The 24631-nt window shown below is 41.7% G+C and overlaps 2 protein-coding genes and 1 long non-coding RNA gene across 4 annotated transcripts; 1 reads left to right on the forward strand and 2 right to left on the reverse strand.

The window, feature by feature from the left end:
• Positions 1-327: 327 nt before the first annotated feature.
• LOC145449851 (uncharacterized) lies at positions 328-3442 on the reverse strand. Its single transcript, XR_013918370.1, has 2 exons — positions 2015-3442; positions 328-506 (listed from the first exon to the last, which is right to left on the reverse strand). It is a non-coding gene; the product is annotated as an uncharacterized LOC145449851 (long non-coding RNA).
• A 3910-nt stretch (positions 3443-7352) lies between these two features.
• Positions 7353-19069, reverse strand: LOC145450070 (coiled-coil domain-containing protein 157-like). Of its 2 annotated transcripts, XM_080328549.1 has the most exons (14): positions 18782-19069; positions 18395-18540; positions 17603-17798; positions 17512-17544; positions 16569-16671; positions 16389-16494; positions 16226-16330; positions 14258-14471; positions 14043-14184; positions 12632-12822; positions 11369-11545; positions 9787-9961; positions 8709-8899; positions 7353-7889 (listed from the first exon to the last, which is right to left on the reverse strand). In XM_080328549.1, exons 1-14 carry the CDS (start codon positions 18881-18883, stop codon positions 7461-7463), a joined length of 2310 nt encoding a protein of 769 aa, XP_080184675.1. In that variant the 5' UTR covers positions 18884-19069; the 3' UTR covers positions 7353-7460. The 2 variants fall into 2 exon arrangements, with proteins under 2 accessions (XP_080184675.1, XP_080184676.1); XM_080328550.1 differs by lacking the exon at positions 17512-17544 and having other exon boundaries at positions 18782-19067.
• A 333-nt stretch (positions 19070-19402) lies between these two features.
• On the forward strand, positions 19403-23913 carry LOC145450069 (transmembrane channel-like protein 6). Its single transcript, XM_080328547.1, has 2 exons — positions 19403-19559; positions 20328-23913. The coding sequence occupies exon 2, from the start codon at positions 20339-20341 to the stop codon at positions 22706-22708; it is 2370 nt and encodes a 789-aa protein (XP_080184673.1). The 5' UTR covers positions 19403-19559; positions 20328-20338; the 3' UTR covers positions 22709-23913.
• The last annotated feature ends 718 nt before the right edge of the window (positions 23914-24631 follow it).

Raw genomic sequence — 24631 nt, forward strand, 5'->3', positions numbered from 1 at the left:
GACCGTCGACTATGAAACCTAGGCACGAAATGATTGATGCATGTTGGTCGCGTCTTTCGATATTGATTTGTCCATGCGCCGAATAGCCCTGTCCTCGCAAAATTAGCCCAGCGATGTACAACAGGCCCGCAATATAGTCAAATGACAATATTATTGGCCTATGAACTTCAAAAAAATTTCGCGCGGCTAGTGGCCCGCGCGATAATTCGTCAATCGAATGTGGCCCGTTAGCTGAAAAGGTTGGCCAGCCCTGATCTAGATGAAACAATTCTGTGTTTCAAAATGAGTCCAATCTGAAATGCAGTCACACTTGATGCCACAATCGACTTGGTGTGTGTCTCGTTTTATTCCACTCCAGTCTTGTTGCTTGATGGTGTGTAATGTATTGAAATTGTTGAGAGCAATATATATTCAATAACGAGATGAATGGTTGAAATTGGTAGCGGTGATACGTTGCATGAGTCGGACGAGTACACCTTGACAGGTGCCTGCACAGCAGTATTGCTCTGTAAAATAAACATATTATATATTTTGTGCAGGCTTGATGGATTTCTTTTATGAAGCTGCAGAAAGAGGAAGTCGATGGATTAAACGCAAGAAAATCAAATTTCTGGAAGAAGTATAGAAGCACAAAACAGGAAACTCGTTCAGGAAAATTACAAATTGACGGACAATTATTGTTAGTGAAGTTCAGTTCTCAGAGGAGCATCATAATGCCAAAAGATGCGGAGAAGCTGAAATTTTATGCTAGACTACATTAAATTCTTTCTGAATTGTCCGACTTATCCTACTGACGTCAAATTTATAGTATTGCTGTAAGCATAGTATTAAACCATTGGGTCAGCCACATGTAACTGCTTCATTAAATCGCGATTTGGCCATGTAGATATGTGGTTCTTAAAAATGCACCATTTGCATTGATTCATGATTTCTCAAATCTAGAATGATTACTGACTGTCAATAAATGACATACAACTTTGAAAGGATTGATGGATTGGATTGTGGTACACTTACTTTTGTGCAGGAACTATTCACAGGGATCATTTCAGATCGAAATACTAGTTAAATATGTGGATTCGACAAGGAATGCAAGAAAATGATGGAGTTCAGCTATGGTGAGCCAGGCAATGCTATCATGGCAGAAAAGGGATTCACCATTGAGTCTGAAATCAAGAAATTGAATCTAGATTTAAATATTCCTTCACATGATTTACACAACGTCAAATGCCTGAGCCAGACTGTTCCACAACAAGAAAGATGGCGAGAGAACGTATTCATATTGAACAGCTGATCGGAAGAATCAAGGAGTATAAAATTTTGTCCGGTGTCATACTATGCAGCATTGTGTATCACAACCAGAGGTGGTCAAAGTAGTCAAGAAATCTACTCAAGTAGAAGTAGAAGTAGCGACGAAAAAATCTACTCAAGTACGAGTAGAAGTACTTTTTCCATGAGCAACCTAAAACTACTTGAAGGTGAAGTAGAATTGACTGACTTTAAAAGTACTCAAGTAAGTAAGTAGTTGTGAAAATGATCCTAATTCGTTCACGTGGATTGTGAACAGGTGACGAGCTTGATTCATATTAATGCATACCAACAGGCAACAGGTATCCAATTTTCGATAGCATAAGCATTCATTCTCATTATGATAGTATTGATATGGAAATGCTATACTAATCCTCTGTTTTCTCGAACAGCACGTTTTAGAAAATAGCATGGTACGGCGCCATCCCCCATATTATAAGGCCCGTAGTTTAGTCGAAGAGTAATACGGAGAAGTTATATAGAATACGGTGTAAACACTTTGCGCAATTAGTAAGAGATCAAGATCAAGAGATCGAGCACACGCAAGGTCGTAGCCAGAAAAACAATTTTTTTTTGGGGGGGGGGGAGGGGATTATGGCTTTAGGGGAGCTCTCCCGTGGGAACATCTCGCAGAACCGTACATCCTGCCATAGGCAATTTCATCACTACCCTTTATACATACGATTCTTAGACGCACACAGACACATACCCTATGGAAGCTTCCAGTTGCCAACTATAGCTTATCTATATCGAAGGCTTCGGAATACATGGGTCGGATTTATGGTGGTCAATCATTTCGGGAGCGCACTTTGCGGAGTAGCATGTAGCATACTTTATATATCTTCGTGTGTCCCGAAACGGTAGCCTAGTTGCCGGAGCTAACAGTTCCCAACCGCCATACTGAACTGACACTCCTACAGACTCAATCAACCCAACGACCTCGGGCTACACTAGTGTATCTACTGGTCCTGTTGTATTCTCATAATTGAGAATGCAGCTAAATTCAATAATGGGTATTTGCGGAATAATTTTTTTTCGTGACACCGATAACAAAATCAAGACATGAACGGACACCAAATCGCGCCAAGCGCGAAGAAAAATTTTAGGTTGCATACTTTTGCCCCAAAATACTCTAATATCTATTGATTTTACGAAAATTTTTAATAAATTTGGGGGGGGGCAACCGCCCCTTTCGTCCCCCCTGGCTACGCCAGTGCGTCCAACATCCAACTTCGCATCGGCATTTGAAATTATAGACGTGTAACCAGGAGTCTTCGATATTTATATGTGTGAGCCCCAAATATTCCTGTCCTTGTCAAATAAACCCAGCGGCAAACACAGGCGACCCGCAATAAATGCAAGGGACATTAGTATCGGCCGAACTCATAAATTAACTTTGAATGAAACTACAATTTACCAATACCGATCTTGATCGAAAGCTATTTCGCAAATACAATTTTAAAGCTGGCAGGTCAACGGAACCACCAATAAATATAGCCGTCCAAGTCTGAAATCTGGAAATCGGCATTGTTCCGAATGATCGCTCGATAAAATTCCATTATCCTGGTCAATTATTCATTCGGACATCGTGTCTTAAGCGTATTCGGCCTGTGTTGATACTCGGACATCGTGTCTGGGGCGTGTTCGGTCCGTGTTGCCATTCGGACATGGTGTCTTGGGTGTGTTCGGCCTGTATTGATACTTGGACATCGTGTCTGGGGCGTGCTTGGACATCATGTCTGGGGTGTGTTCGGCCTGTGATGCCATTCGGACATGGTGTCTCGGGCGTGTTCGGCCTGTATTGATACCCGGACATCGCATCTGGGGCGTATTCGGACATCATGTCTGGGGTGTTATCGGCCTGTGTTGCCATTCGGACATGGTGTCTTGGGCGTGTTCGGCCTGTGTTGATACCCGATCATCGTATCTGGAGCGTGTTTGGACATCATGTCTGGGGTGTGTTCGGCCTGTGCTGCCAATCGGACATCGTGTCTGGGGCATGTTCGGCCATTCAAACATGGTGTCTCGGCTGTGTTCGGACATTGTGTCTGCGGCGACTTCGGACATCATGTCTGGGATGTGGTCGGCCTAATGCCATTCACACATTATAAGTGGGGGTGTGTTCGGCCTGTGCTGCCATTCGGACATGGTGTCTTGGGTGTGTTCGGCCGTATTGATACCCGGACATCGTATCTGGCGCGTTTTCGGACATCATGTGTGGGATGTGTTCGGACTAGGTTAGCACTAGAAAGTCGTGCCTGGTACTGTAACTGACTTTATAGTGAATATAGCGACTATCCTTATTTCTGACATGACTATCCTCATTTCTGACATGACTATCCTCATTTCTGACATGAGACTATCCTTATTTCAAACATGACTATCCCTATATCAAACATGGCTATCCTTATTTCTAACATGACTATCCTTATTTCAAACACTAGACTGACCTTATTTCAAACACGACCAACCTTATTAACATCGTGTCTGGGGGGTGTTGGGACTGTGTTGCCAATAGCACATCGTGTCTGGGGCGTTCCGACACCATGTATGGGTTGTGTTCGGCCTGTGCTGCCAATCGGACATCGTGTCTGGGGCATGCTCGGCCATTCAAGCATGGTGTCTGGGTTGTTTTCGGATCTGAGTTGACACTCGGACATCGTGTCTGGGGTGTGTTCGGCCTGTGTTGCCATTCGGACATGGTGTCTTGGGCGTGTTCGGCCCGTGTTGATACCCGGACTTCGTATCTGGGGCGTATTCGGACATCATGTCTGGGGTGTTATCGGCCTGTGTTGCCATTCGGACATGGTGTCTTGGGCGTGTTCGGCCTGTGTTGATACCCGATCATCGTATCTGGAGCGTGTTTGGACATCATGTCTGGGGTGTGTTCGGCCTGTGCTGCCAATCGGACATCGTGTCTGGGGCATGTTCGGCCATTCAAACATGGTGTCTCGGCTGTGTTCGGACATTGTGTCTGCGGCGACTTTGGACATCATGTCTGGGATGTGGTCGGCCTATGATGCCATTCACACATTATGTCTGGGGTGTGTTCGGCCTGTGCTGCCATTCGGACATGGTGTCTTGGGTGTGTTCGGCCGTGTTGATACCCGGACAACGTATCTGGGGCGTGTTCGGACATCATGTCTGGGGGGGGGGGTGTTCGGCCTGTACTGCCATTCACACATGATGTCTAGGGCGTGTTCGGCCTGTGTTGATACCCGGACATCGTATCTGGGGCGTGTTTGGACATCATGTCTGTGGTGTGTTCGGCCTGTGCTGCCAATCGGACATCGTGTCTGGGGCATGTTCGGCCATTCAAGCATGGTGTCTGGGTTGTTTTCGGATCTGAGTTGACACTCGGACATCGTGTCTGGGGCGTGTTCGGTCCGTGTTGCCATTCGGACATGGTGTCTTTTGGGCGTGTTCGGCCCGTGTTGATACCCGGACATCGTATCTGGGGCGTGTTCAGACATCATGTCTGGGGTGTTTTCGGCCTGTGTTGCCATTCGGACATGGTGTCTTGGGCGTGTTCGGCCTGTGTTGATACCCGGACATCGTGTCTGGGGCGTGTTTGGACATCATGTCTGGGATGTGTTCGGACTGGGTTAGCAGCACTAGAAAGTCGTGCCTGGTACTGTAACTGACTTTATAGTGAATATAGCGACTATCCTTATTTCTGACATGACTATCCTCATTTCTGACATGACTATCCTCATTTCTGACATGAGACTCACCTCATTTCTAACATATTTGTCCTTATTTCAAACCAATCGAACCAACCTTCCTCGCATCATGAGTCATGACTATTGAATTAGTATTTCTCAGGCAATCAATTGTCGAGCATGTCATGTCCACATTACATTCAAAATACAAGAACCTTCTAATGAATTAATACTAGTCTGTGCTCGATATTAACGGACCATCGATTTCGCCTGACTGCAGGGCACAGACTGCAGACAACATACATTATTATCCCACTTGATTTTTATCGCTTGTCATTCTCATGTTATCCTGGGCTGTGTAGACCTCCGTGTCTCTTGTTTACATGTTCTAGGCCAATATTACTCCAATATGTTTCAACTCTTTCCTATGTTTTCATTTAGTCGCAATCTGGCGTAGTTTTGAAATAACTAATAAACCGAACGAGCCAACACCGAACCGAACTATAAACACAAACTTAACTATACAATTAAGTATATTATAAACGAAAAGTGGATTATTGTTATTCATAAGTAAAATTGATCAAGTATAATGAACATCCAACAGCAGGAACACTATTTTCCTTCAGTTTTTCACGACTATGCAAATTTGACATATCCCAGATACTAAGCTAAACTATGAACCGGTCCGATGACACCGATACAGAGGATCTGTAAATATCCGCAGGTATTACAGCTATCGAAGGTGTCGTATGCGATGACGGTATCGAAACGACGCAGGACGATGGCTTTACTACAAATTCCGCATGACAGCGACCAGATGATTAAAGCTGTGCGTGTGCGCACACAAAACGGTTGCAATCTTTAAAATCCAGCACAACAACACCAAATTCGTGCAACGAATCGAGTTTGCAAAAATTTGTAAAAACCACTGCACATACCCAATTCTACAGTAGGCTAAGTCGACTTCGTAGCGCAGCGTCACCAGAATATATTGATATATTTCATGGATGGAACACAGTAGACGAAATCAAGTATGCCGGACCAGAACTTAGAAATGATATTTCGACGAGAATCCGACAGTCGACGAACATGTCCACGACTATGTCCAAAGTTCATTGGCCTCGGTCCATTGTTCACAGTCAAATCAAAATAAAATAATAATAATCGTCAGATTATATTTTCCCCTGTGAAATGTACAATGCGATAAGACACAATGCGATGTAATGAACAAGAAGAGGGTGCTGAACGACCAGTTGCCGTCTCTTAAACTGGCAATCACCTCGTGCCCGATGTCGCAGTTCTTTCTCGATGTAAATCTCCATTCCGCGGCACTTTCGTGCTCTCTCCATTCCCTGTGAGTGCGTTCTTTCATCTGGTCTTTTTGTCACCGTAAGAACAGCGACGCCGGGCCGGCGGGGGAAGAGGAGCACAGATAAACCTCCGACGCGGAATCGAGCCCGGGCCGCCCGGTGTAGCAAGGCGCTTATCGTCACCACCACGCTATCTCCTCCGCAAGCATAGGAAGGTGTCGAAACGACTTGGACTAGTCTTTAAATTAGACACCCACCTTGGCCTATGCCAGGGGTGGGCAACATACGGCCCTCAATGGGATTTCGAACGGCACGCGGACAGTTTCTCGCCTTCCGTCACACGCCACCTCATTTTGTCGTTTGCCCTTTATGTTATCTACTATTTTACTATTATTCAGTGTGCATTTGTGCATGCCTCTTCTTTACGTCGCCTAGGCCATGGACGGGCAAGTTCTCCACTCCAGTCGACGGGCCTGATACGAGAAAATGAAATATTTGGCGGTCCGGATTTCCGAATCGATGTATTAAACGTGCGGGCCCTACTCATCCACATATAAAAAGAATATATTTAATGTAAAATTTAAGTATAAAGCATACAGACCAAAACTAGATTGAATGAATTTATGAACGCTATGTAGCTCAATAGCTGTTGAAGTCGATGAGACATCTATGGTCGAAGAAAGCTGTCAACAAGTTTTCTGATATCTGGCTGCATAACAGACGTAGAAACCCCTAGTAAGAACTAAATATTAACCTACATTCACTATAATTTGACGTAGTAAGCAAGTATAGTGGGAAATTGTGGCAGACTATGGTCGCTGTCCACATCACGTAAGACGAGGAACTGTCCGCGTGCCGTTCGAAATCCCGTCGAGGGCCGCATGTTGCCCACCTCTGGCATAGGCCAAGGGGGGTGTCTGATTTAAAGACTACTCCAAGTCGATTCGACACTTTCTATCTTTTCATTGTATCGAAATCTTGTGATGTAGTGATCTGATAAAAATTATAGTAATAATGAACTTAACTGAAATCCGACTATTCCCGCCTGCCCAAAGCCCGTCTTAAATCATACAAGTTTCGCCAATACAAAATTTCATGTTTAATGCACAATATGATCTCCTGCAACAACTCAATTTTTTCGGTAGTTCACATTTTCTCAACAAATTCCAATCCTTAGATATCATCAAGTCCAAGGCTTGAACAACGCGCTCTTTGCCGACGAGGGACGGCTGTTTGAGGCTGGCCTCCGGCCGACGCCGACAGTGAAGGAATATTGAGAGTTTGGAGACGAACCCTTGGTGTGAGCTTTCAACTTTTTATACGCCTCCAGACTAGTAGTTGACTGGGCAACGGTGCCGCTAAACCTTGTACCGTTGACATCAGGCACGTCACTACGCTTATGCGGGTGGTTCGGTGCCCGAGTGAATGTATTTTGTCGGCCGGACGGTGGTTTTTTATCGGGTGAATCTGCGTTGCTGTGTGATGACAATTGTAAACGACTGTTCCTGCCATACTGTTTTGCGTTTTTTTCGGTCGGAAATCCAGCATCATAATCATTATCGCCCAATGCGGAAATATCAGTCGTTTGCCACAGTTGAATAGGATCGTCGCCCTGGAACGGTAGAGTCACGAACAATAAATATAGCAAAGGCGGTCGGTCACCAGGGAAATCAGCACTTGCCGGCCCCTAACCTGAATACATTAATACCAGGGTTGTGAGTAAGTCGCAAGTCATTCTCACTTTATAGATACGACTCGAGTCAAGTCGAGTCATTTTCAATTCACCACCGAGTCAATTCCGAGTCCGAGTCAGTGAGTAGAGGGTCGAATGCGAGTCCTAGTGTTGTGACTCGGGTCCAAGTTCAATATTTACTCTCAATGGGACAAAAAGCTTCGTAAAGACGTCATCACCAGGGTTGTAATAACTCGACTCATGACTTGAGTCACAGTTTTCTGCTGACTCGAATTTCCCCAAAAATGTTAAATGACTCGACGCGAGTTAATTTGTGTATTACCGCGACTTGTACTCGAGTCACTGCGCATGACTCGTTCAAGTTATATGACTCGGCACATTCTATATCACTTATTCCAATCTCGTGTATCAGGACCGATTTATTCGGAAAATAGGCCAAAAAATTATCTTTAATATGTTTGAATAAATATGTTAAGAGTAATAATAAGTATATTATACATCCGAAGGCTTCGATATCACCCAAGAATTTCACAGAAGTAAGTAGAACCTGACTTGAATTTGATACTAGACAGTAAACTCTATGACTCAAATCTTAACACTGTGACTAGACTCAACCCGTTTGTCCTTGACTTGGACTTTTTTGTTTGTTTGTGATATTCATGGTGTTTGTCAACTATGATGACAATGACTTGAATGGTGTCATCACGCGCAACGCTGATTTCTAAACCAAATACCTACTTGGTACCACGGCGGAATTGCGCTTCTTGCTGAGCTGAGCGAGCGCTGCGAGTAGCCTTCTGAGCTTTTTTCAGAGTCTTCCGCCGTGTTCAGGGCACGGCCGAGAGCGTCGTTCTCTTTTTGCAGGATCTGAATTCGGGTCGAGTTTGCGTCGATTTGATTTCTCATGTCCGTAAACACATCGCCGGTACCTGAAAATTATTTGTAGTGCCATTTCGGTCCACATTAGACATGACCAGCATTCTCGAGCAGCGAGATAGCGCAGTGGTATAATCCGCGGTTGCAACACCAATGGGTGCGGGTTCGAGTTCGACTGAGGTCGACTTCCGAATTCCGATACCTAAGTGTTGGAGGTTTACCTAGGCTCCTCCTCGCCACCTCATCCGCGTAAGCGGTGTCTCACAAAAAGCCTAGAGGTGAGCCATGCTATAAGTCGGCAGTTACGGAAGATAATGAACAATATCGGCCTGGTGTAAATGACCATAGTAGTCAACAAACACCATGAATACCACAAAACAAACAAACCAGCATTCTCGATGGTTCGCAGCATTAATCTCAATATTTTGTCAGTCCCGGAAGCTAACAGGCCGGAAAGTATAAATACTTAAACAGAGGTGGTCAGTAACGAAGTACTTCCACCATTTCCAGGGTTGCAGTGACTCGAGTCACGATCTTTTGGTGACTCGACTTGACTGGCGTCCTTTTTTCAAATGCGTAAAATGACTCGAGTCAATTTGTGTATTGACCCGACTTGTACTCGAGTCATAATACCATGACTCGGACTCGAACCTCTGCTTGATGACTTGGACTTGACTCGGTGGTGAATTGAGAATGACTCGACTTGACTCGAGTCAAAACCATAAAAGTGAGAATGACTTGTGACTCGGAGCTTTGTGACTTGGTTACAACCCTGGTTACAACCCTGCTTAAGTGCTCCCAAAAGTGGTAGTACTTTGAAAAGTAAAAGCAACGGCTCCGAATTCATGATTTCAGGCACACCGAAATCCACACAATATAATCATTGTTGGGTTAGAATTTCGACTCAATATCCCAAAGCAGCTAGCTTTACTTTCCGTACCTTCAACGATGGGCGATTTGACGTTTTCCTGATTCAAATCCGGATAGGCCACGAGGAGACGTTCCCTTTCTCGATACTCGTCGATCAAGCATTGCTGGGTTTCATTCTCTTTCTTCAATGCGTCGACGATGTCTTGCAGAGTTCCCGTCTCGCTCTGGCCGTTGTCGATGGCCTTCTGCGTATAACAAGAAACTCGAATAATATAATCATATTGAAATATACCAGAAGATATTCGGCTGACACTTGTCAGGGGTAATCGTCAGCAACTAGCAGAGAATTGGAAAGAACATTGTATGTCAACTGCCGTTTCACCAATTATGATGTCTAACGCATGAAAATCCAAATATTCGAGGCAAACAGCCGGCTTAAGCTTAATGTATTAATTTGACATTACGAACAAACTCCTTCTGTTCGCTGAAACTAGGTTGGCAGATTTTGATACCAACACACTGACTCAGCTATTCTTTCCGAAAAACATCATCAATAGTGGAAATATTAACGTGTCGCCCTTGAGCCAGTCAAGTCAGTCAAGTAGCTGGCACTACTGTACAAGCAAATATCAGTCACGATTTTCAGCTCAGTCACAATTGGAAGTAGAAAGGTTTAAGCCTGGGTCAGCCTCACAGAAAACTAGATTGCAACAAGGCGTCACACAAATTAGATTAAAAATATAATTACAGATAGATAATTTTTTCAAATTAGATTAAAATTGGAATTTCACCTTCAGTTTATTTCGAATTTGATTAGAGTTAGAATTTCAGCTACACAGCCTTTTCCAAATTATGTTAGAAGTAAAATTACTGAATTTGCAAAAACTTGAAAATTGAATTAAAAACGCCGAATCAGAATGAAATATAACATAAGTCAAGTTAATTTCATTAGAGTTTGTTCTCATGAACAGGGCGATTCTTTTTGACATGTCCAAATAAGTCATAATATTTTCAAAATTGTAACGTTAGGTCAAAAAATTGTCAACATTGTTTGCAAAGTCAAAATTTTTTTGCAACCAGCATTTCATTTTATTGTAGATGTTTGCACCGTCAGCGAACTTATCACTTGACATTTCATAGCTTGTAGCCTACTTTATTGGCCTACCGTTGTAGACGGCTTATTGTCTGCTCATTGTGAATCATAAACGGTCAAATGAAACAAATAGGTTGACATGGTGTTATGCTCCACGTACCGCAATATCCCAACTGAAGCAAGACTGCATGGGCATTGGTTCTTATATAAAGAAGGGCATGATGAAATTGTGATGTAGACAACATTGCCAGAATGAATCAACACGGTGTGTCACCAGCAGTGTACGCACAACTCCAGTGTTGTCAGCCAACAACTGCTGCTGTTGAACGTTCTTTCTCCATTCTTGGCAACTACTTAGTAAGGATAGACATCTTCTACCCGAGAATGTAGAAAAGAAAATTTTCATTGTACTACCACAAATTTTAATTATCTCTACCGTAATGCGTCACCAGCATGAAATTTCGAATAGGAGAGCGTTCAATGCACTTTTTCAGGTAGTACTTCTGCCAGTCAATAACAATTCTCAAAAATTGCTGGATGCCCCGACAACACACAGCACCTGCATTTCATGGAATGACTTTTCGTGCTCGCTCTTGCTCTGCTCCATCGCTTCCAGTTTTGAGATGGAAGTGTCGCGTTCCTCCTCAAGACCGAGCACATGCTCTCGAAGCTTGTCGCACTCATCGTTCAAGGCTTCCATCCGACGTAACAGACTTCTTTGCTTGTCTTGCAACATCTATATTGGTCAAAGCCATACTAAGGCGCAGAAAGGAATTCAGTCAGTCTGTCAGACTGGAAGCCCAATGTACACAACTCGACATCACCTCTGTAATGGGTGTTACCGTGAATTTATATTCCTGCTTTCTGCTAATAATAAATTTACCCTGATAGAGTGGTTTAAACATAAGAAATATACTAACCGTTGTATGTTATATTTGAAGAGCTTATTGGAGGTATAGAACTTCAACATACAATTGAATAGTAGCCTATAATCATAGTGAAATGAACCCTAATATTTTCGGCTATCATTCGTCAGCGGTAATCGTCACCAGCTAGAAGAGATTTGGAAAGAACATTGTTTATCAAAAATCTTATCACAAAATACGAATTCTCAGGCATGAAATATCGAATAATCGTTACGACGAGAGCGCTTGAGCTCAATGTACTGTTTTTAGACGCTACACAAGTCCTTCCGTGGGCGCAGGCTAGGTTTACGTATTTTGATAAAAATCCACTCCAAGGCACCCAATTGAAAGTGTGAACGGCACGAAATCTGTCGTCTCGATAATTCACAAATCAGGGTTGTAACTAAGTCACAAGGCTCCGAGTCACAAGTCAATCTAACTTTTATTGTTTTGACTCGAATCAAGTCGAGTCATTTTTAAGTCGCCACCGAGTCAAGTCCGAGTCCAAGTCAGCGTGCAAAGGGTCGAGTCCGAATCATGGTATTATGACTCGAGTTCAAGTCCAAGTCATTGCGTTGACTGCTTAGTTTCCAGTTGAAGTCTTGATCAAACAACTTTTTATAACTCTGTTTTATGATATCGAATGCTTCGCATTTTAAATATACTAATTTTCCTCATTTTTAACGGTTTCTGGTCGCAGCACCAATAGCCGAAAATTCAACACTGTGGTTATTTTACTCTTCGTCAAAGTTACAATGAAATGTCGGTTTTGGCCGTCTGAGATTCGAGTCATATGACTTGGTCCGAGTCGTATAACAGTGAGATTGGCTTGTCACTCGGAACCTTGTGACTTGGCTACAGCCCCGCCGGCAACCCACATTCGGAGACACTACCAATTCGACCGGACATGTCCCAACCTTTTCGTGCTGCGCCATATTCTCGTTTCTGGCTCGTTCGCGCTGGTACAGCTTCCGTTCGTGATCGACGGACTGCTCGAGCTCTTCCAGTTTGAGCTTGACGCGGGACAGCTCGGCTTTGAATTTGTTCGCGTCCTGCTTGTACTGCCGGCCCTCCATCGCTTCTTCTTTGTATTTATTCGACAAGTTATCTGAAATTGTATGCGGACGAGTGACGTCACGGCAGGGTTGTAATTATTGAGTCATGACTCGACATGCAATTTTTCGTTGACTCGACTTTAGTCATTTTCTTAAAATGGATAATGACTCGAGTCAAGGAATTTGTGTATTGACTCGACTCGACTTGTACTCGAGTCATTACGCATGACTCGAACCAGTCATATGACTCGACACATTCTATATGACTTGTATATCAGGACCGAAAATTGAAAAAGAGTTCCAAAACTGTCTTTTATCTGTTTGAATACATCTGTTTAAATGTTCAGAGTGAGAAAAATAATTATATTATGAATTTGAGACCTGTGATATCACCCAAGAGTTTCACAGAAGCGAGTTGAACCTGAATGGAACTGTGGCTTGGACTAGGCCCGTTGCTTCCTGACTTGACTCGGTGGTGAATTGAAAATGACTCGACTTGACTCGAGTTAAAACCATAAAACTCTAATTGACTTGTGAATCGGAAGGTTGTGACTTGGTTCCAACCCTGCGTCATGGTAATGTCAAGAGAGAGAGAGAGAGAGATGGATAAAGATTCGATGGCGACCATGATATTAAAATCCACATTTTTTTTGTGTAGTCTCCAAGTCTGAATCTCATAATGGCAGATATTTGATGAATGTAAGTTTCGATGAGAATATGAGAAATTTCATGTCCGAGTGCAAATCTGCATCCATCTTCAAATCGTAAATCATATTTGATCCAAATTTATCCTAAATCTTCAAATCTGTTTTTTTTTGTTCCAATCCATCATTCCATCACACTTACGCCTACAGTATCGCAAAACGGCGACGCGATGAATTTAGACCGGAAAAGAAATATTACCACATTCGGATTAGGGTGCCATATGCGTACATGAAGCTGCCGAAAATCAGCCATCAGAAAATGAAAAACGAATCACATCATTAATTACGATTGAACAAAAATAGGATAGGCCTACAAAGCATTGAGTTGAGCATGGTTACTAAGTAATTGAAGAGCTCATCTTGTATGTACAAATTGCCGTATGCCAAACCTGCAAACACCTCATTATGAAAATTTCATAGTTATGCAGTCAGTTTTGACCAATCACAATGTTTTGAGATTTCAAAAATATTCAAATTAGTCAGAACTGATACATCTGGACGATGATAACAGACAATCTCGATCAAAAATTTCATAACCTCCACCTCATCAGCCATTGTTTCGTACCCACCTACGGACAAGTGATCCCTGTGTTTCTGTAGCAGCTCGTCTTTAAGGTCGGATATCTTCCAATTGCTTTTTTCGATTTCTTCCTCCATATTTGCCTTGATAGTCTCGAGAGTGGTCAGTCGCTTTTTCAAGTCTTTTTCGTTCTGATATAAAATAGCATTGCTCATACCTGGTCTTAACCTTCTTCAAAAACGAAGGGTATCAACTGCGTATCACCTCTTTCAAGACATATTCTTTCCTCCGAAATTCATCTCTCAATTCGTTCGCCTTCCTGTCGAATACTGCTTGGCAGGTTTGCAGTTCGGATTTCGCGTCTTTTTCATTCTTTACCGCAGTCGCCAAGTCTGCTTTGAGCGGGTTGACTTGCTTCATTATGTTTGTCATATGCCTCGATATGCGCGACAGATCTTTGCTTTGGTGCTTAGCCCACCTGAATTAAAGGCATGTGCATTAAATTGAAAATAAGTAGAGCTGAGCACAGCTCTCAATTGTAGAACAGTATTCGCTTTTACTGGATGAATACCAGTTAACGTAAACTGCAATCTGATATATCGATCTCGTCTATCGACACATGCCTCATTGATCCTCATCGCTGATAGCTTTGATGTTATCATTAGGGCAAGTTTTTGCAACTTTTGCAACTTATTTTACAGCTTCCGGCAGCTTCCTATATACTCATTTATGTAGTATGATGTTTTAGGCTGTTTGTAGAAATTTTATATTGTAATTTTTCGCAACTTTTTTCTGTTTTTCATGAAGCATTTTACTGCAACTTTTATCAAGTATTGCGCAAAATGCACTAGTTGCTGACGAGTGTCAGCCGAAAATATTGGGGTTCATTTCAATATGAATATACTACTCAATTGTATAGTGAAGTTCTGTACCTCCAAGAAGCAGTTCAAAATGTAAAAGGTGATTTAAAAATCATAGTGCTAGTTATTCGAGATCAAGTTTTTTTGAGATAGCTTAGTTAGTTAAACTGTGTGTTTATAAAGAGCATTCGTTATTTTGCAAGTAACAAACGATAACCTTGATACCTGTTAACATGAAAGTCTAATGAAGGGATGTTCAGCCTGCGGCCCGCCCGAGATCTTTTGTGCGGCCTGCTGGTCATTTTCACTCAAAATATGATTAACTTTGAATCTTAGCCTAATTAAATGCCACTTTTGTTGAAATTCAGTGCAACTTTCCCAAGATTTTAGTGCAACAAAAACTTGCCCTGGTTATCATCTTTCCAACGAGCGTGCATGTCTTCAAAGACTACTCCCAAGTTGTTTCAACACGTTCCTATCACATCACTGCATCACAAATCGCAATCTTGTGGTGTGTTGAAAGGATGAAATAATTATTACCAATAAACTCAACTCATTCAATCAAGTATTAAATGAAAGGTACTGCAAGATTGATCAGTGTGAGATTCAGAATCAGTTAGCAGAATGATGCAATCTTTCTAAACGTGAGAAAATACTTTTGCCAGGGATATGCGATATGCCTCAATTTGGACCTATATGAAAAACGCAAGACCTGAGACTGAATTGATTTGTAGCACCAGATGACACTGGCAAGCACAAGGTGTCGGTCATAGGGCAGTGAATCAAATTATAAAGTCTACCGAAACCCAGGAGAAATGTAAGCTGTAATTCCAGTATACTGAGTAGCCTATAGATGAAGATAGATTTATATTAATTAAAATGGAGGAACAAAATGAAACAACGCAGTCCAGCGTATGAGTAAATTTGTGTAAGTCGATTGTATACACAATCGTAATAGAGAATACTGCAGTATTAATAGACCACTCAAGTACTAATATATATATTATACAATTACACAAATAATCTATAGATTTATTAGGTTTAATTAGCTGAAAATCAATCAAGTGGGTTATCAAACCAAGTGGAACTGTTCAAGAGGGAACAATCAAGGAAATTGTAGCCTTTATACAGCGTTCAAACTTCTACCAATGACGAATCTGTCATATATAAGTAGCCTATTTATGCGTATGCCGGTAATGTTACAGATAATATAATGGGAATTTCGATAGCATTAATAAATGCATGATGTAATCTTACTAAAACAAATGGTTTATGATTTCTAATTCTGTTTGCTATTTATGAGCAATGCAGAAATACTCAACACAAAACCTAACTAAGCCTTAAAAAGCAGATGGATATTAGTAGTTACTACCTCAATAAATCTGCCACAGACATGGTACTCCCATCATCATATCTGCCCTGATAGTCTTCCAAGGCCGTCGGAAGACTTTGCTCTTTACATAACTTGATTATCGTTCTGAAATAGGAACGGCGGTGAAGAGAAAATTAATCGCAGACTAGAAAGAGATTCGTACCTGCCCACTTCGTGTAAACTCTGTTGAGCCTTGGCGCACGTCTCGCACGTCGCATACACAGATTCCGCAGTTTGAACGCCAATGGTACGTACGTCACACGAGACATCTTTGACGATATATGTGCATGAGTATTTAGAATTCCAGCACTGTGATCATACAACTGAAGAAGCGGTGGCCCACCTTTGTCGTGCATGCTATCCGGAGATTTTGACGTGTCCTTGATAGGGTATGGAGATTTCATTTCTGTCTTTTTGTCCTCAATTGCTGGTGGCTGTTCGCTAGCCTGTTATTAAAAGAATATGGTTGCAGAATTGTGCGGTGAACAAATGTTTGCAGCATGGCAGAGCAATGCAAGGAATGGGCTGTGTAGTGTGTACAGGTTTGCGAAATGAGCATATCGTGACAAGAATTTCTACTCAAATACAAGTTAAACCAGCAATTTTCAAGACATGTCAAAATTACTGAGAATACCAGCAGGGTTATAATGACTCGATTCACGATTTTTCGGTGACTCGACTTGATTCGAGTCATTTTTTCACATGCGTAAAATTACTCAACTCGAGTCAATTCGTGTATTGACTCGACACGTAGGGTACTCGAGTAATATTACATGAATCAAACGAAGGTCGTATAACTCGAGACTAGGACGGCCAAGACAGACATTTCATTGTAACTTCGAAGAATAGTAAAGTTACCACATTGCTGGTATTTCGTTTATCAGTCCTGATACTTGGAAAATAGGGCAAGAAACTGTTAGGACTGAGGAAAACCACGATATTATGAATGCGAGCCGTTATATATCATTCGAGCAGAGATGAAAAAATTGGGTTGAACAGGAGATAACTTACAACTGAACTGAACAGTGACTCTGACTCGTGTCACAACACTGTGACTCGGACTCGAGCATGTACCTATGCACTGACTTGGACTCGGACTTGACTAGGTAGTGAATTTAAAATGACTCGACAAAACTACATAAGTTGACTTGACTCGAAACCTTGTGATTTGGTTACAACCCTGTTTCAAATACAAGTTGAAGTAGCCCAAAAATAAAATCACTTGAGAAAGTACTCCAAGTAGGCAAAATCTACTCGCGTACTCTGAAAATGAAGCAGTAACCTACCTCGATCCCGACCACCTCTGATTTTGCCCAGCCCTGCTAGTTGATAACATGGCCGTGGAAACCCACACAGAAAACTCATTGCAGATCATACCTGCTTGGCTAGTTTTTGCAATAAAGTGGCAATCTGCGTGATTCTGGCCCAGCATTTCTTCACGCTCAAACCGATCGACATGGAGCGCACCGAGCCCTTCTTAACGGGAGACAAAGACGACAACGGGAAATTTCCGTCTTCTGCCCGCAGTAAGATCTCGTTGAAGCAAATGAAAGTTTGCAACAGATATACCAGCCTAAAAAGCAGAATGTTCACGCTCTAGAACAAAAGATAATCACTAGGGTTGTGGAAAAATAAGTTTTTCTTTCAAATTTTAATGGCTGCTTGATAAAATTGTTAAATTGGCAAAAAAAATGCTGCACATCAAATTTGGCCCAATTCCAACCAGGACAAGCATAGCTATAAGAGAAGTAAACTTTAAATTTATAATATAAAAGTTACAATTTTTTTTTTAAATTTACTTGGCTACCCTCTGAAATTGATGGGTTGTCTATAAAAACGATGCAAAACAAAATGTAAGGATAGATACTTATAGGTGGATACCTCAATTCGAGTGCTGAGAGTATGTTATTTATTGACACCATAATTTATTGCAGTTTGATAACTGCAAAATATAGTAGATTTAGCAATGGTTATCAACAGGCCTATATTTATCACATATCGACAAGACATGTGATAGTTCCAGATTATTATGTGTCAGATGCAAATGGGAAAAAGGGGACTGATATCGCCCTGCTTCTGGTAAGTAAGCCATGAAAAGAAAACATTGTCTGTATTTTCTATGAAGTACCCCTATCCGCTTCAACCGCTTAATCAAAATGGCATCATTACCTATCTATGACCAAGTCATAAAGCATGACGTGGGACATCTGGCTCTCTTCCTCATCATCCTCTGAATAGACACAACTTTCAAGCAGCTTTGATATGCTTAGATCGCAGGAGGCCTTGTCCGGAAATTTCCAAGATTGATATTTAACCTGTAAGTAAATTAGTAACAGGGTGACATTACATTGTTTTTGTAGCCCAATCAATAAATACTAACAATATAATATATCACAATGCAATAACATAAGGCGTATTAGCAATATATTTATAAATGCTTTGAAAACGTGTAGAGGAAATATAGATTCAAACAAAATGGCAGATATAGAGTTATGACATGGCTGTTCCTGTTTGGTAATCTGTGGCGTTATATACGTTTTGAGGATCGTAATTTACCTGTCCGACACGCGACTGTACTTCATCAATGATGGATTGCAAATCTTGAACATCTCGTTGAAGACTTTCGATGCAGTACTCCCCTCCAAGTAAACTAGCCATAGCTACGGTTTTATTGCACTCCGGGCTGATTTTCTGTATTATCTATTACCGCGTATCTACAATTACAAGAAGATATGAAGTTCTGTCAAGTCTCGAGTCATGTAGTCTATATATTCTGGCTATGCTCAGGTAAAATACTGCAGAGGCATGCTTGAATGTTCGTTCTAAGTGTTAATGATCATAATACTACTGAACAGTGGTCTGTCGCGCGACCGAAACGACACTCTACATGTAAAATTCTAAATTATGAATTTGTGGACCAAGTATTCAACAACTGGTGGCCATGGCGCGATGTAAACAAAACAAACTGTTGATATCTCAAGCGTAACATGTTTCAAACGGTTTCTAGTTTATCAAAACGTGATATTTTTAACTGAATTACGGAAAATATTAATCTATAATTTATTTATTGCATGTTACATCCGAGTGAAACCGTAAAAAATAAGGACACAGGCGACGCTGCGCAAATGAAAATGAAGCAATTTTCCAACCGTGAGGTGAGGCTCGAGGGCTATAAAGTTTTGTTTGTTTTTGTAAAGTAAAGTTGTGTGATGCATTCCGTTTTGTTTGGGTGTCATATCTTTACAGCAGGAAGTGGCGTTCGTGGGAGTGTATCACGACTTTGAAAGACACCTGCGAATGTAACTGCGGCGTGCAAGCTGTTCCGAGCATCGAGGTTAGACTTTTCAGACTACGGTATTTATATTTTAAGCGTTGTGACTCTTCCTTGGCTCAATCAATTTTGAAAAGATTAACTATGCAACAATGGAAGATATCGTTTTTATTCGTCATTATGAAAAAAACGCACAAAATCAAGGTTACAGTAAATAACTATTGTAGAATGCTATTTTGAATGGACAAAATGACAGGGTTACCAATATATCAAATGCCATCAAAGCATGTGTCACCCATGCCGTCATGCCGAAATACCATAGTTCATCATCATCATCATCATTGGTTTACTAGCAATTTTATCAGTTCCACACGGTTGCCGGTGAACCCAGCCCTCGGTAAACCCAGCCTTACAAACCCAGCCCTCGGTAAACCCAGAATTTTAGATAGTTGTCAGCCGATGTTATGAAGGAAATGTGTCTAAGTTTCGTTCTCTGCGTGACTGCCTTATCGCATCGAGCAAGTGCGACGATGAAGACATCGTGCCATGTAACGGGTTAAGCAGCCGCGGCAGCTGGTCTTGTAGAAATTTCAATAAATTGCAGCTCCATTACGGTGGCGTTCTGAAGGAAATGGCTGCGGCCAAAAATTTTTGTTCGTTTTTACCTTCAATTTGAGACCACATCATTTTTAGAGCGCAGTGCCCCTTTAAGCAAACTCAGATTTATGCCAAAACAAACAATGGCTATTACAGTAGTCCTGTCTCCATCATGATGATCATTGGAAATCTTTGAATGAGGTAAATCATATAATCGAATTTCTTGCTTTGCAGTTCAAGACACTATGAACTCGAGTGAAGTCGACAAAAAGAGTATCCCGGATGATTGTGATTACAGTGGCGAAATCAATTTAGCTTTCGCAGGTATAGAAGAGGATACGGATTCAGTGCCTATTGTTGCTGAAAAAACAATGGACGGCGATATACAAGAAGATGTAGGTTCAGAATACCAAAATGCTGGGGCTGTGGACAGTTTGATTGAGCATGAATCAAATGATCAGGATAATGACTCGACATTTAGTAATACTCAAAACGAAACCAGCGATATTCAACAAATCCTGGAAGATATGCCCAGCCGTACTATAGGCCGCAAAAGAGGGGCACGAGCCGCACGGTTGCGATCGTACGCTAACATTTCAAGCACAGTCTCCGCGAGCAATCTGCAAGACACTGTCGACATTGACGGAGCCGACGACACGGAATTATTCGAGGAAATCACAAAAAACGGGATTGTCGACGAATTCGCGCTCCGAGACTTGCCCGTGAACATGGCTACCAAAAAAAGGCTCCGTTTGAGAGGGAAAGAAAACGAAAATAGAATTGCAAACGGGAAGCGTATCGGGAGATTTACGCTGCTGAAATTCAAGATTTCTCTCACCTGGCGAGATTTCAAAAGTAAACTCTACAAGTTTCTCATCACCATTGGAAGACTATGGAGTAACGACTTGAAACTTATCGAAGGCAATTTCGGCACTGGAGTCGTGTCTTATTTCACTTTTCTACGTGGAATATTCCTCCTATCTTTGGTATCTTTTGTGTTCACGTTTGTGTTCATCAGCGTTCCACAGTTGTTCGACCGTCCGCAAGTACCTTCCTGTACGTTTACAGGTGAAGGCATACTTACAGGATCAAACTGTCTTACCAACACGCTCATGTATCAAGGTTATTACATAAACAGCACTATCAATGCAGTTGGGAATGCGTACTATAACATGCCTTTGGCGTATCTTCTGACTATGTTCGGATTCTTTATACTCTGTCTGGTTTGGCTTCTGCGTGTCACTGCTACATTATTTCGAGAACACTACATCGACACTCAGGAGGAATACACGCAATTTACTAATAGAGTGTTTTGTGCTTGGGATTTCGGAATAGCATCACACAGTGCTGCGTCCATTAGGAGCAAGTCCATAGTCACTGAATTAACGGAATTGCTGGCCGAACAGCGTAGGCAGACACATCATCGGTCTGCGTGTTTTAAATGTGAACTAGTTGCTCTACGGATAGTCACTTGGGGCTTTTACTTTGGACTAGTGGGGGCCGCGATCGCCGGCGTGTATTTTCTGAACAAAACTTTCATCTGCCAGATTATATCCGAAACTGAGGGTAATCCTATCTTTCAAGATCTAGCGCTGCCTATTATTGTGTCTGCCGTCAATCTCATAATGCCATATGTCATCGACTGGCTGACGAGTCGTGAGAAATATAAGCATCCGAGACACGGGATATACATAAGTGTTTTCCGGAATTTTCTGTTCAAAATGGGACTGTTGGGAGTGATCTGTGCGTTTTGGACTTCAAACAACGTGGAAAGATGCAACTTGAACCGAAACGGGACGATATGCTGGGAGACTAACTTGGGTCAAGAAATTTACAGGCTTGTCATTGTAGATTTTGTTTTCTGTCTTCTATTCTCTACGTTTTGTGCGGAATTCATCGCAAAGTGGATATCTCGGAAAAGAGGCGGAAAGGGGCCTGAATTTTTAATCGCAAACAACGTGATGGACTTAATCTACGGACAGACCCTATGCTGGATCGGGATATATTTCAGTCCGATTTTGCCTTTGATCAACGTCATAAAATTTTTGGTACTGTTCTACGTGAAGAGGTTTAGCGTGTTGAGAAACTGTCAACCATCTACAAAAAGATGGCGTGCTTCTCAGAGTCACGCGTTGTTTAACCTTTTCCAATTAGGCAGCTTTCTGCTCTGTTGCGGATTCCTGGGATACGTGGTGTTCAATGAGCAACCGTCTTCAAATTGTGGTCCTTTTCGTGGTCTATCGCGTGCGTATGATGTCGTTTTGACTATGATTGATGAGCTAGGGGCTTTATCGTCCGGTGACTGGTTTGCTACTCTCATGCGGATTGTGACAAGCGTGTGGATTCTTGATTCGGTGGCTATTTTCCTTCTAATATGGGTGATATTCAAGAAAAGCGAGACCAGAGGACTTATGATCATTGCCAAGTCCCTTGAAGAACAACTGTCCGTGTATGGCAGAGATAAGAAGAGGTTACTGAAGCGTCTACAACGGCAATGCAAGCACGGACGGGATGTTGAGATAAGCAAGAAATCTGACTCGCAAACAATTCAGCCAAATGCATCCCATGTTGTTACCAACCCCGATTTGGACGAGATCACCAAAAAGGACGAATAATACCTGCTTGGGACTAGACACTATATTTTTTAGTTTTCTCTACAATATTTTCTCTGTATTATCTTTCTAATTCAATCTGTGCAGTAAGTTCTAAAGTGTAAATAGCATTTAATCATGTGTACACTAATATCTAATATGACTTTGTTTCTTGCCTCAATCAAACCTTGATCTGCGTGCAAATCTTCAATCCACTTGCCAGATATGCCAGGGTATAATCTTCATTGATCCTCATCTCGCAGTATCGTTCTTATTTTGCAGTATAGCCTACTGAAGCCGTCGTGGTAAACATTTTTCTTTACTAATTCGAGTTTCTTTTGATTGCCTTTTCATTATTTTGCGTACGATTCATTGTAACTGTTAATTAACAACCGACATAAGTTTTGGTTTTTTCTCACTTCTTTTTTACATTGTCTGCCTTGAAAATGTTTGATTTTCCCATATCACATAATGCTTTGACCGATTGAATCTTACGTAGTTTGTCCAGATATCATGGATATGTTTGCTTTGTTTGTTTGTGATCAAGCTTAGTTCATTCTGGTAAATTAGTTTTCAAGTCAATTGGACAGTCGTCTAGGCTCGTGGTTCTTAGTGTCTTATCGGCACGTCACTTTGAAATGGTTCAAGTAATCTCGAGAGACCACTAATAACTTAAGAATGGTGAAAATTAGATCAATCATTAACGATAATATAAATTGACAGTATGTGATATATATGAAGCAACTTATCAAAGCAATATTTTATTTACGTTTAGATCGTACATGTGGGCGAGATCGTGTTGGTGTTCTTGAGAAATTTTTCTCAAATTCATAACTGATACATCGCTTTCCACTTCATAGCTTACATACCACATTTGTTCGGAAGAAGTTTGGTAACCGCACTGTAATCTATTCGCCCGTGTTAGCTCCTACTACAATTCTCCAAAAATATAATTAAACACCACTGTAATCAAGATTTGGTAGTGAGTGTGTCGCGTTATAATCAACCATAGATCATGAATGTTATGATCAGCAGTATTTTGATGAATGTTTCTTTTGGGTAATGAAACAGTTATTTTTACTTCTATTTGCTATACGAATATTCTATATTCATTCGCACTGTCGCCATGACATTGATCCTGTATGTGGTCCTTTTATCGCCTTTCCTGCTGGTCGTAGAGGTACTGTATATTTGCACAATGCAACATCAATAAAAGCGAATTCATAGCAGGGCCGCCCTGTCGGGATCCCATTGGCTGGATAGTTGATGAATTGAAAGGTGTTTGTCGAAGTACTTGCTCTTCATTTTGTTCAGGTTTTTCCTATCATCTACGTTCAACTCTTTTTCTGTCCGTCCTATGTGGCATGGGCTTGGACGAAACACACATTTAGGCCCAAAATCGACTCTTGTAAGCAACCAGAAGTGAACGCAGCTATTCAGAAGCAACTCAGGGATACCTTTCTGTAGCAATATCAACGATAGGGCCTATGCAGATTGCGCAATGCGCAGGCAACGTGAAATAGCCTACAGGATTATCAACAATTTACAACCGACGAAGAGGCGTGATAGTGGACGGTAACATTCATGGGGCAGCATGATTCGTGGTGCCACGAATCCGTGAAATATGGAGAGTAGGCTATTATTCGGTCCCGTAATGCGGGGCTAATATCGCCTGATTTTCACGAAAAATCCATTCAAGATCAACGCTTTATTAGTATTTATGACTTGACCGAGGGGTCATTTTACACCTGGCCGATATTATGAATGCTGCGTAACCGACCTATGACACGGCCCACTTTCGTTCTAGTCCAGGCTTTCAAAACACATCGCTTATGCGGATCAGAGCCTATATAAATCGCCAACACTTACGAAAGGCATTGAACCTGCAACCCAATACTATTACTAGAGGCCTATAGGGTTACCGTAGTTTGGAATCTGGAAAGGAGG

The sequence above is a fragment of the Botryllus schlosseri genome, chromosome 11 (genome assembly GCF_051294905.1).
Source record: "Botryllus schlosseri isolate E-star chromosome 11, Bs_hap1, whole genome shotgun sequence".
In the NCBI taxonomy this organism is placed as follows: Eukaryota; Metazoa; Chordata; class Ascidiacea; order Stolidobranchia; family Styelidae; genus Botryllus; species Botryllus schlosseri.